General features: G+C 44.0%; 2 protein-coding genes across 3 annotated transcripts in view; one reads left to right on the plus strand and one right to left on the minus strand.

Annotated features, from left to right (window-relative positions):
- Positions 1-262: 262 nt before the first annotated feature.
- LOC116398180 (uncharacterized) lies at positions 263-3383 on the minus strand. Its single transcript, XM_031874261.1, has 2 exons — positions 3098-3383; positions 263-678 (listed from the first exon to the last, which is right to left on the minus strand). The coding sequence occupies exons 1-2, from the start codon at positions 3381-3383 to the stop codon at positions 263-265; spliced, it is 702 nt and encodes a 233-aa protein (XP_031730121.1).
- A 2654-nt stretch (positions 3384-6037) lies between these two features.
- Positions 6038-12754, plus strand: part of frem1a (Fras1 related extracellular matrix 1a) — a 41574-nt gene continuing 34857 nt past the window's right edge. For both annotated transcript variants that reach the window (XM_031874276.1, XM_031874277.1), the window contains exon 1: positions 6038-6111. The gene's annotated coding sequence lies outside the window, so the exon portion shown is untranslated. The remainder of the gene's footprint in view (positions 6112-12754) is intronic.

A 12754-nucleotide genomic window follows, 5' to 3' on the forward strand; every position in this document is an offset into this window, starting at 1 on the left:
AAGAAATCAGGAAGGGGGCAAACACTTTTTCACACAACTGTATATATACGTGTGTGTGTGTGTGTGTGTGTAAAGAAGCAGACAATGGTTTATTTTTGTTTAGGCTTTGTTCATCTCAAAGTTACAACACTTTACTCATGTCAGCATAATGTGTTCTCACCCCCTTTTCCAATTTTGTTATGAAACATCCACCATATCAGAGGTGGGTTAGATATGTTTTCATAAAAATGACGTGATCTGCACACTAAAAGTGCTCACAGTGTTAGATGTGGAGGGGGTGTGACTGATAAAGCACCAGTAAGGGTTCACTCAGGGAGCCTCTGTTCAGACAGTAAAGACTCCGTGTTAGGGCTTCATGAAGGACCAGACTCCCACTCTCATCTGTATAACGCAGCTGAAAGCCCACCACCTCCAGAGGCTTCACAGGCAGAACAGCTGACACATCAAACACATCATATCCAGATGAGGATCGCTGATCCAAGGTCAGCAGCCTCTCCTCCAGGGCAGGACTTTCTGCCAGAGCTCCCTGTGAAGCTGTGACACAGTGCAGGGCGACAGTCACACTAATGGGATTGGGGTGCAAGGTCTTCCTGTGCATAACCAGCTCCGCACCTAGCATTGAGGGGTTCAGGCCGCTAACATTGAACCAGATCCATCCTGGAGGAGCTTGATGTGGACCTGGGTGATCCAAAGAATGAAAAGACAAGGGACTGATTAGTTAAGACTGCAGTACAAGGCTCAAAGGCTTAAAAGGATCATACAAATGTGTTTTTGCTCTTTAAAGGTTCTCTATATGACATTCAGAGGAATAATATAGCAGCAAAATACTACATGCAACGTAAAGACAGAATGTCAACAGCGTTCATAAAACCAAGGCGCGTTGCTAGAAACACGTCTCCAGCTAAATCATTTTTTCCAATAGCACACCTGCCATGTGCTCCTCTCTTGTGCCACGTGTTGCATTTTTCTCGTGGTTTTCTTTCAGTTTATATTACAGTTAAAATATTCTCAACTTTTCAGTGCCAGATCACATTGCCAGTCACATTGCTCCTCAATGTCACACTTGGTCCACACAGCCCATCAAATCAAGCAAGGAACGGGCTCTACTCAGGCGGCAACCTCCGATTCTGCCAAGTGAAGCCAATGCGGAAGTGTCTTAAAACTTACATTCTCTCTAATGTCCACCAGGGGGCGACTCCTCTGGTTGCATAGAAGTCTATGAGAAAATGACTCTACTTCTCTCTTGATTTATTACCTCAGTAAACATTGTAAACATGAGTTTATGGTCTCAATCTCAAGTTTCAAGTCTTCTTCAATACAGCATGATGTTCATTTAGTACATTATGGTCCATTTAGAGTCACACAGACCATAAAGCAGGGGATGCTTTAGGGCAGGGCTACTGTGATTGACAGGTTGCTGCTGCTATCAGAGACATATCAGGCGTCACTATGTCAATCCTCTGCATTCCAAATATGGTTACACCGTTCATCGGTTGCAAAAAAGCAAAAGATGGTGACAGACGTATCCTAACATGGCAATGGCGAAATTCCCGAAGCTCAAGGCTTCATAACGGCAGTCCACATACCAATGGGTGACATCAGCATGACTACGTCCACTTCTTATATATAGTCTATAGTTCTAATACTTTACCACTTCCTTCCTGTTTTGACGCTGGTTGGGCTAGCTAGCTAGTTAGCTGTTGGGCTGTGAGCTAGCACCATTAGCTGCTAGCCGCTGGCTCATTACATTACAGTCATTTAGCATTTAGCAGACACTTTTATCCAAAGCAACTTACAATTCAGAATCTATCACATTCATACACCGTAGGCACAGCTATGGGAGCAATTTTGGGATTGAGTGTCATGCTCATGGACACATCGACATGCGACTAGCAGAGCCGGGGATCGAACCGCCGATCCTCTGATTGAAGGACAGCCCTGCTCTCCACTTAGGCACAGTCGCGCTCAGCCTTTGACATGTTGATAACCGCGTGAAAGTAATTTTCTTTGAGCTGTTTGTTATTTGAGAGTTGTCATGATGGAATAGAGGAGGCCATTACTGGTAAAAAAAAGTTTCTGATATTGCCGAAGGTGGTGTGAATACAGGTTTAGCAACATATATTATACAATTCCTCCTTGTAAAATGGTGGGAAACTAAATTTGCAGTCTGACATATGTCTTGTATCTATCTTGTTAGTGCATCTTCATTTTGCACTCATCAATCTTTTAATATTAACAGTGGATCAAATGACTGTAATATGAATGGTGCGTAAAAGATCCATCCATCATACCCAATTTGTGTTCCTTTTAGCTCACTGTTAGCAGCTGTAAAGAACCAGATATCTTTCTTAGGAGTTGGTGGAGACCAAAAAGGAGATAAAAGTAGAGTGAACATTAGACTGACATTCATCAGGTTGACACTAACAAGGTTCCAGATGTGTCTGCTGTATGTGTAAATAGGCAACTTTTTCCTAACATGTCAGCCAAAACAAATTTATACAGTGAGTGGGGGCGACTGTGGCTAAGTGGATAGCAGGGCCGTCTTTCAATCAGAGGGTCGGCGGTTCGAGCTTCGGCTCTGCTAGTCGCATGTCGATGTGTCCTTGAGCAAGACACTTAACCCCAAAATTGCTCCCGTAGTTGTACCTATGTGATAGACTCTGAATTGTAAGTTGCTTTGGATAAAAATCACTGTAATGTAATGATAATATTGTGTTTACAGCTTGTCCTGCTGTCCACAAGTGGCCAATATGTTATACAGTATCTAGTGTTACATTTTGGGTCATTGTTGTCTTCATATTTGCTAGGTTTTAAGTATGCTGCACATCAAAATCCAAACAGTGATATGACAGCAGATGTTTTACTAATGGAACACTTCCAGGTTGCCCATTGCAAAGACGTCATCACTGGAACACAGCTAAGGCTAACTACCTTGTTCTTTTATTATTTTAATGCAATCAAAAAGGAAATATAAAACATTGCTTTCCGTGATTGCATAGGTTTCAATATTACTATACAGTAGTTTAAATTATTATGTCAAGAAAGAAGCAAAATGAACACATTTAAATCAAGATGGCATTTCATGTCGAATCCTTACCAGCTACACTCCGAAAACTCTGCACCAGCGTTCCATCTGAACTCCCAAAGTCTTGAGCCTCCAGTGAGTCCAATCGCTGATAGATCCCCCTCATGTAGGGATGTGGCTTAGCCTGATGACTCGCAGACACTTTATTGATATGTAGCATTTCCAAAATGGCTTTGTTCCGCTCCTGGTCATTCTCTGTATCTCTGCGGTGATCCATCAGCAGCAAACCTGTGACGGAGCCCAGCAGGAGGAAGACCAACGTTATATGAAAATATCCCAAGCAGACTCCTCGGAACATTCTGAGTTCAGATTATTTCCAACCAGTCCGATATGATACTTTGTCTGCCCTTCTTTTTCCTATAAAGTGAGGTAGGAATTTCCACCTGACTATTGTAACAATGTGTTCCCTAATAGGTATGCAGGAACCACAGGGGCTGTAGGACCTAGTGAACCGATCCCATTCTGAAGCTGAGGAATGTTACTTTCTTTTGACAAACACTCTACCATGGACTGTACTGAGCCACAGTCCTGCTCTGCTCTCAACAAGCAACCCATGGGCTGATGCATGGTCCCCTGAGCAATAAAGCAAGTAAAGCAAATGCATCCCCAATATTTATTAGTCTTACTGTTTCCAGAGATAAGAAACATGTCATTATTTAGCTTAATTAACTGGGATCATAGACTAAAAATAGAGCATAGGAAAAGATAGGCTAGCATATGTTGAATGAACCTGCTTGGCCAAATGACTCTAGCCAGCTGTAAACTAGCTCTGCTAGCCAGACCACCGGACGTTAGCTCGCTGGTTGTACAGGGCTGAACTGAATCAAAGAGATTTTGTTATATTTGGGATGTTTGATGGTTTCTTGCAGAAACCAACCTTGACCAATTTAGTGCCTTTGAGGCAAGATTTTAGCTGGTGCCCCTTGCATCGCAGTCAATTCCACCACCAATCATTGTGTCCATATCACTCACACAAAATCTGCTTAGCTTCATGTGTTTGAGTTACAACATTACTCTAGTAAGATTTTGTTACAGGTTATTCCCCAAACACCTAAATAGTCTTTCAAACTTTCCCTAAAGAATTTAAGGTGGGAGTAACTAATGTTAACTATTTGTTAGATTATGGCTTGAAATTGATATCATGGTATAACTCTGAAGCACAGCTGGTATATTTGTTTTAAAAAAAATAAAATGTCAATATAGATGCTTCTGAAGTGGCAGAACTCTGGTATGGTAACTGAATGGCATAATTTCAATCATCCCGAAATAAATGTAAACCGAAAACAATTCTAAAATATTATATTTTAAATTTCTTATCTATAGTGATTATTTGCAGAAAACACCTTCAAACAACTATATTTATTCAAGTTTCTCACCAAAAACATCTCATTACATTTGAACACATAATAGTGTTATTATAATTCACCTTTGCCCAATGCATATTTTTACTGAGTACAGCTTAAGCACATCATGCAAGTCTACGCGACCTCTATTAACGTTAGTAGCTTAGCTCCCTGCTACAGCATACTGGAATTGATTGTAATACAACAAGTGTCTGATGACGTTAGTTGTTTTCTTGCATTCTCTCTAATGTCCACCAGGGGGCGACTCCTCTGGTTGTATAGAAGTCTATGAGAAAATGACTCTACTTCTCTCTAGATATATTACCTCAGTAAACATTGTAAACATGAGTTTATGGTCTCAATCTCTAGTTTCAAGTCTTCTTCGATACAGAATGATGTTCAATACCAAAACAATTATGGTCCCATTCAGAGTAAAATAGACCCTAAAGCAGGGAATGCTTTAGGCCGTGTTACCTTGGGTTTGACAGGTCGTTACCAGAGCCGTATACGGCGCCTTGACCACGGCATCACTTCTCCACAGTCCAATTATGGTCACTTCCGTTCACTGGTTGCCAAACAACAAGATGACGAGTCCTTACTGCGGCAGCACATGTTCAAATCCAACCTGCAGTCCTTTGCTGCATGAAGTCTGTTCTTCAGGTGTAATGTGTAATATCTGGCCACAAGCTCCAAACAAATAGGGGGCAGCATTTCACCTCTAGTACTGGATCCATACAATCTACATTTACAGTCATCAGTTATAAAAAAACAAAAAGCCAACAACTAACTTATAGCAGGGCAAGAATATACAATATGCTATTTTATAATCTTAATGTGTGGCCTTCACCTATAGTTTATGTATATGCCAGCCATCTGCACGGTCAGTGTAAGTTTTCATAGTTTCTTTATTGGACTAAATTCAAAGTGGCAGACAGACCTTCAGTTAGCTGTAGCTACTAGCATTCAGCTGCCGCATACTCCAGCACGGGGGCCCCAACAGTCTATGGACAGCAGCTAGCTCTAACTTGTGTAATGGCATCAACTGAAAGTTTGCTGATTCTGCAGAGAGTCGGGGCATTCCCCCCCAGACCCTTGACATCAGTCCCCTGACATAAAGCCAACTGGATCAGACCCCCAATGCTGGGTTTGCGCTGGCTTAATAAGAAGACCAAATATATAATATAACTGAAGATTTTAATTTGATTTCACACAATCATTGTGTTTTTACATGTCTTGGTCCAACAACTGTCTCCGGCTTTACAGGATGTGTATCCTTTAATAGAGTAGTAGGCCAACATGAGGTCCATTTTCTCTCCCTTGCTGTTTTCCTCACATTAGTGCGCTGTTCAGCCTTTTATCTTTGCCCCTTTCTGTTCACTAATGACAAAGCTGCTCCTTAAACCACCGGGCACTTTGGACAAGACTTTGATCTCAGAGCTCAGAGTGTTTGTCTTTTGGTTTTTCCGCTCCAATTGCTGATCCCACAGCAGCAGCAACAAGAGGAGGAAGGCGTCCTCGGTCTCTGTCCCTCCCTCCGTCCCCCCCTACTCATCTCACTCTCTTGTGGGTGGAGTTTGTCGCTGAGGAGCAAGCAGCATTCTGTCAATGAGGGAGTTGCAGTTGAAAGCAGAGGAGAGCAGACAGGTAGGGAAGAAGAAGAAGCGCCAGATGTTTGCAGATCAGGTAAGGACATGTCTTAATGTATGTGGAGATCTCTGCTGGGGACTTTTCCTCTTCAGCAACATAATAAGAAGTTTGCTTGGATGTCATTTTCTTCTTCATCCTCCTTTTTTTAGGTCATTTTCTTCCTGATGACTTTGATTTGCAATGTTTGTTTGTGTTTCTCTCACCTGTCTCCTCACAAAGTATCATTTTGCTGATAAATCTGTCTCTTACAGTCAAAATGTCAGTACATGCTATTTAATGATCACAGCCAGATATACATGTAAGCAATCTGGTTTTCAGAGATGGCGTATTTAAAAGGAAATACATTTTTAAACTGCACATACTTACTCTTTGTAACATGCACCAGTGCTCAAAACTGCACTTTCACCCATTCATCAGATACACAGCTATTGTTTCAGGCATTTAGGGAGTATTTGGAGGCTTTTTTATGGCTTTCTGTTGCACACCCAGGACTTTGCTGCTGGACGGGAGCCAAATGTTATTCCTTCATGTTTTCAGCATAATGCCTTCCTCTTCCCCGATGGCTCGTCTTTCTTTGAAAATTGCTGGCTGCTAAGGACCCTGTCATTATTAAGATTAGAAGAAGAAGCTGTGAATGGATGTAGTAGACATTCCCAGCTGTGGAGCGAAGCCACTTGTTACATGACGAATCACATTCCCTCGTAGCTGTGTGCTTTGTGTTCATCACTGGTTTGTGCTTTGGGAAAGGAAAGGGTGACTGATCATGAGGATGGAATTATAAGATGTTATTTGACCTTCATGACTGTTGATTATTATCCTTAGCTTGGCTTTTGTGAAAACAAACAGAAAGCACATGTTCTGATTTTCCCAGCTGTTATGTGTCGCCCCCCCCCCCCCCTAGATTTTTATAGAGAATGGCCAACATTTTTAGCAGCAGATGCTGAGGTATCCAAACTTTCAATCCCTAATATACTGTATAGCTGTATGCTACATAATGGAACTTATTGGATAGACCCTTCATGCCTGGGCAGCATGTTGGGCGGCTGTGGTTCAGATTTGAGGCAATAGAAAGATCGGTGGTACAATCTTTGGCTCCCCCAGTCCATGCCAATGTGTCCTTGAGCAAGAGATTTAACCCAAAATTGCTCCCATTTACTGATGGCACAGCCTTTAGTAAGTGGCTGACTGATGGCAGGGGCTACCATGCAGAATGTGTTTATAAGAAGTGGATGTAGTCATCTTGATGTCACCCATTGGTTTGTGGACAGCGGTCTTGAAGCCGCAAGTTTGGCATTTTGGTTGCGTCATCTTGGTTTTTGCAACCAGTGAGTGGAAGTGACCATATTTGGATGCGGAGGAGTGATGTAGGGACACCGTATACGGCTCTGGTAGCAGCCTGTCAATCACAGTAAGCCCCGCCCTAAAGCATACCCTACTTTATAGAAGTGATGCAGGTTGAAGGCACCTTCACATTGGCTATATTTCTTTAGCCGCCTGGAGATAAACCAGCCATCATCTGGAATTGAAGCCAGATTATGTACATTTGTAAAAATCATTTTGAACTCTTCGTCAACTCTTTCTAACCTCTTGGTTCTACGCTCCCACTAAGGTATTTTTGGTCAACAGTACAAACTTGACACAAAAGAGTGTCATTGGTTACTCTATAACCAAATGAATTCTCCACAGAAGACATTATGCAACTGTTTTCACAGGATGAGTAGAACTCCTCATGATGTGTAAACTGACCTTTCCGTGTTAAATCTGTGGAGTTCCCCTTTAAGAGTGAATGAGCTGGAGAGAGTGGTGCCACAACACTGATGTTTGTTTTAGTCTCTGGATTAGGGAGTGCATGTTGTACTACGCACCACAAGCTTATAGCAATGTAAATCCAGCCTGTCATTAGACCTGCTGGCTCTGACACTCAGCAGATGCTGAGCCCACCCTGAATGACATGTCAGTAAAGAAAACAGTTCACTCCTGACATGTGGGGGGAATTTGGTGGTCTTTGCCCGTCTATCTTGGACCTAAATCCACAACACCTCAGGAAATGGGACGGCTTCCCTGGATGCATCTTGTTGACATTATATTCTATAGCAACTGTAACGTGAAGCTCTGCCAAAACAGGAAAAGGATCAACTGCAAACAGGGACAGGACCCACAGAGTGCTCCAGGCAGCTTAACATTAGGACCTTTCCCAGCACTCCCACCTCCCGTCTGCAGCCTCACCACTGGGGCTCACATCAGTCAGTGGGTTGTTCAAATCTTTAACAGGACAGATTAGTGAGGTCTTTGTGCCGTTACACTCATATCAGTGACATGCACTCATTTACTGTGACACAATGCTGGACAGGGTGTTATCTGCTAAAATGTGATCCACACTCAGCTCTGGCATGCAGTTGGACCTTGGTTTGCTCTACATCGCAGTACTCACAAAGCTGCATGTGGCTGGTGTAGAATAGTATGGAGAAACGGCTCATCATTTTTTCCTTCATCTGACTGGCTGTTTAAAATTTGATTTCATTGTGACAAGAAAAGATATGAAAAGTGAGGTCCAACACTGATATTGAGTTATAAGGCCTGGCTCTCAGCTGGTATTCCAGCTCATCCCAAAAATTGTGGGCGAAGGCCAGGACTCTGTGCAAATCAGACAAGTTCTGCCACACAAAACTGGGAAAATCCTTTCTTCAAGGAACCGGTTTTGTGCACGGGGGCATGGTCATGTTGAAACAGGACAGGACCAAAGCAAAACCACTGACACAAAGTTGGATAATATAACTGTATACAAGATGTCTCTCTATTGCACTATGAGACCAAACTGTGAAAAACAGACCCACAGACCACTGTCCATATACTTCTGGCAATATAGTGAATGACTGCTGTTAGTATCTGAAAATAAATACACTGACAACAGTAGCTAAACCTAAATGCTTGTAATCTTGACTATACTTTCAACCAGTTTATTAACTGTGGTACTAATTCTGATCACAAGGTCAAAGTGCAGACAAGAATTGTTGCACTAATCAGTATCTTTATTTTAACGATGCATACAATATACAATATAACTATGTACAATAATCATGTGTAATGTGAAGAATTATCACCAAACTCTGCAGTTCCCCTCACTTCTATGGAGCATTTTAGCCTCTTTTAGCCCATTGTTTTACGACTGGACTCTTTTGGTTTACCACTCTCATCAACCTGGTTTCCAGCAGCAGCAGGCAGCTGTGTTCAGGTATAAAACCCTGATGAATCCTCTGGACTCTACCTGGTGAACAAAGTGGAGCAGCTTAAGAGACATATGTTTTTCAGGAGTTGGTGGAGAACAGTTGGACTTATATTCATCAGGTGGACACCAGAGATGCTGACAAGTTCTTTTATGAAAGTCTATGTCAGGTCTCAAGTCTTTGATCTAGAGACCAAGTTAGGTATTGAATCTTTGGTCACAAGTCTCAAATCTCTGCTGGTTGTAATAAACGTTCTATTATCTGCTGAATGTCATCAGGGCTGCTTAGAACACTGCATGGCTATATCTGAGGAAATCAAAGCCTGTGCTGTATCACCACTTTTTTATTTTTTTATTAGCATACAGTATCAGCATTTATTTGTTGTTGGTAAATTATCTATTTTAACATGTTACAATGTAATACAAAAACACAATGTAAAACAATAACTGTATGGATATAGACTAACGTTAAATATTTGGCATGCAATAATAACTAACATTTTCTTTAACAGTTACAGTAGATCTGTATTGTTTAGTTACACTTCGTCTCCAACTAATGACAGCCTATGTTCTACTGTACACATACCTTTAGTCTCTCAAACCCGGGGATGCTCACAAATCTTTTTTTGCTATAGTCCAAGGAAAGTCTAAAGTCACTGTGTGTGTGACGTAAATTGGACTTGAGTCCATGTCCAAGTCCCCATCCCTGGTGGAGACAGAGACAACTCTTTGCTACCATGTGAAAAGGGGTTGTGACCATTTGATATCGTGCTTTTGCACTCAGCTCCTTGAACATGATCTTACCAGCTCTCCAAACAAGCATTGTTCATGGGGACAAGCTATAACATGTTCCCTAAAGCAGAGGCTGATTATAAGGTGCTCCTCTGTTCAAGGTGCTTGCTGTGTGAGGTCTGTGGTAGGTGTCCTAGACAAGTGTTCAAGGAATGTAGCCGTTTGACATCTGAAGCCTGTTTTCAAATACAAAACAGCTACTCTACATATCCTCAGTGGGATATAAGGTGAGATAAGTTGAAACTGTATTGATCTACAAGAAGAGAGGAGAAATGAAGCACTAAGAGCCAGCAGCAAAACAGTAAATGGCATGAAAGCAGGCTATGATTGCAAAACAAGGGGAGCAATTTAAGACTCAATTAGGTTATATTAAAGAGAGTTTTAATAGATGGTGATATAGCACTTTTGTCCCCTACTGCTATTAATAAGTACAGCAACTCGAGCAGAAAATGGAAGTCTCCTGTAGTGGAAAGGCCTATGTGGAGGGTGACTCCATAAAAAGGTCAAAGTTCATTGCGTAACATCATGTCATTACTACAGAGAGCCTGTTGGGGCTGAGGGAAAGGTCAACATTTGTTTGTAATGAACATATTTCCTGACAAGCTTACCACAGAGCAAGTTACACAGTCCACAAAAAACATTCCTGAAGCTGGCCAAAAAATGATTGCTGTTCAAAAGTAATGTACAACAATTTTACATTTTAGGCTGTTGTCATGCAGCATTGTTGCTTGACTTCTATCAAATGGCCATCAGGGGGCGACTCTGGTTGCAAAAAAAAGGTCTGACCGTACTTCTATCATACAAATGTATTCCCTCAGTAAACATTTTAAACATGATTCTAGTTTCAAGTAGTCAAATAGTGTTATGGGGTAGTGTAGTTGGTAGACCCAAACACACGCACAGCAGGTTTACTCCAGCCAAGACTTTATTTAAATGTGCAGGAGGAGTCAAAGAATGAACAAACAAAAAACAAAGACTAACTGTCCAGCAAATTAAAGTCACTCTTCTTTCTCCTCCGGAGTCGGGAGGGAAACTCGACCGCACTCAATACTGGAGGAACAGGACGGCGCGACTGTGTGGAGACCCGAGGTCCGACACAGCAAACAGAAGACACAGGTGATCTTCCAGGGATCGCCGCTGAGCGGCAAAGGAACAGAAAAACAAACTGATAACGATCTTCACTGAATCGTGTTCAGACTTACGTGACCAGACTGGTAACCGGACGGACTAATGACGCGCCGGTGAAACGCCGAGGTATTTAAGCCAGCCAGCGGCGATCACTGGAATGAGCCACAGCTGAGCCTAAGGAGAGGGGCGTGAAGTGGGCAGAACACGGGGGTGGAAACTGTAGGCTGACACAAAAACAAAACATAAGCACATGGCCCTCTGTAACAAAACAAACGGGGAAAAAACAGGAGAACACACTAGGAGCAGACAGGGATCTTAACAGTACCCCCCCCGCCCCCTCAATGGGAGCCTCTTGGCGAACCGCCTGGTTTACCGGGGTTCTGTCGGTGGTAGTCGTGTATGAGCCCCGGGTCAAAGATCCGGGATCGCGGCACCCAGCACTGCTCCTCTGGTCCATAACCCTCCCAGTCCACCAGGTACTGAAACCCCCTACCTCGACGGCGGACATCCAGGAGGCGATTGACCGTGTAGACGGGGCCCCCCTCGAAGAGCCGGGGGGGGGGGGTGGAGGGGGTTCTGGCGGAGGATTTAGGGGACTGGAGACAACAGGCTTGAGGAGGGAGACATGAAACACCGGGTGAAGTTTGACCGCTACTGGATTGATGGGAAAGGGGCCGACATATCTGGGAGAGAGCTTCCTTGACTCTGTACGTAGGGGGATGTCCCTGGTCGAAAGCCAAACCGATTGTCCAATACGGTAGGCTGGAGCTGGGACACGACGCCGATCCGCCACTCTTATTCTGCTCTGCCGTGCGGAGCAGAGCCACCCGAGTCTCTCTCCACACCAGTCTACAATGACGGGCATTGTGTTTGACTGATGGAACTGCCACCTCGACCTCCTGGCTAGGGAACAGGGGAGGCTGATAGCCCAAGCAGGCCTCAAAAGGAGACAGTCCGGTGGCAGTTGACATGTGGGAATTGTGGGCGTACTCAACCCATGGGAGGTGATGGCTCCAAGAGGAGGGATTAATGGCGGTCACACACCTGGGGATGGGCTCGAGCTCCTGGTTCAGCCTCTCCGTCTGGCCGTTAGTTTGCGGATGGAATCCTGAGGAGAGACTGGCCGTGGTGCCGAGGGTGTGACAGAATGCCTTCCATAATTGGGATGAGAACTGCGGGCCTGCCCGTACGTAACTGCACATACGTACGGGTCTCCTCTTCGAGAGACGGCCACCAAAAGGTGCAGCGGAGCCAGTCTATAGTCCGGCGGATACCGGGGTGACCAGAGAGACGGGAGTCGTGGGCCCACCGCAGGACTTGGGGCGGACGGACGGAGGAACAAACAGACGATTCGGAGGGCCCCCTCCGGGGTCAGGTTGGGTGTGCTGGGCCTCACGTACCACCCTCTCGATCTCCCAGGTGACAGCACCGAGCACGTACGAGGCAGGCAGGATGGTGTCGGGAGTAGCGTCTCCCTCTTCTGGGGCAAACTGACGGGAGAGTGTGTCCGGCTTGGTGTTCTTGTGGCCGGGCCGA

The sequence above is a fragment of the Anarrhichthys ocellatus genome, unplaced genomic scaffold (genome assembly GCF_004355925.1).
Source record: "Anarrhichthys ocellatus isolate YVR2014 unplaced genomic scaffold, GSC_Weel_1.0 scaffold79, whole genome shotgun sequence".
Taxonomy (NCBI): Eukaryota; Metazoa; Chordata; class Actinopteri; order Perciformes; family Anarhichadidae; genus Anarrhichthys; species Anarrhichthys ocellatus.

Excerpts from the sequence above, each read along its gene's own strand:
- LOC116398180 (XM_031874261.1), bottom strand. The coding sequence starts at position 3,383 with ATGTTCCGAGGAGTCTGCTTGGGATATTTTCATATAACGTTGGTCTTC. Across the intron at positions 679-3,097 it reads GAGTTTTCGGAGTGTAGCTG|GTCCACATCAAGCTCCTCCA; the intron begins GTAAGGATTCGA and ends TGGATCACCCAG.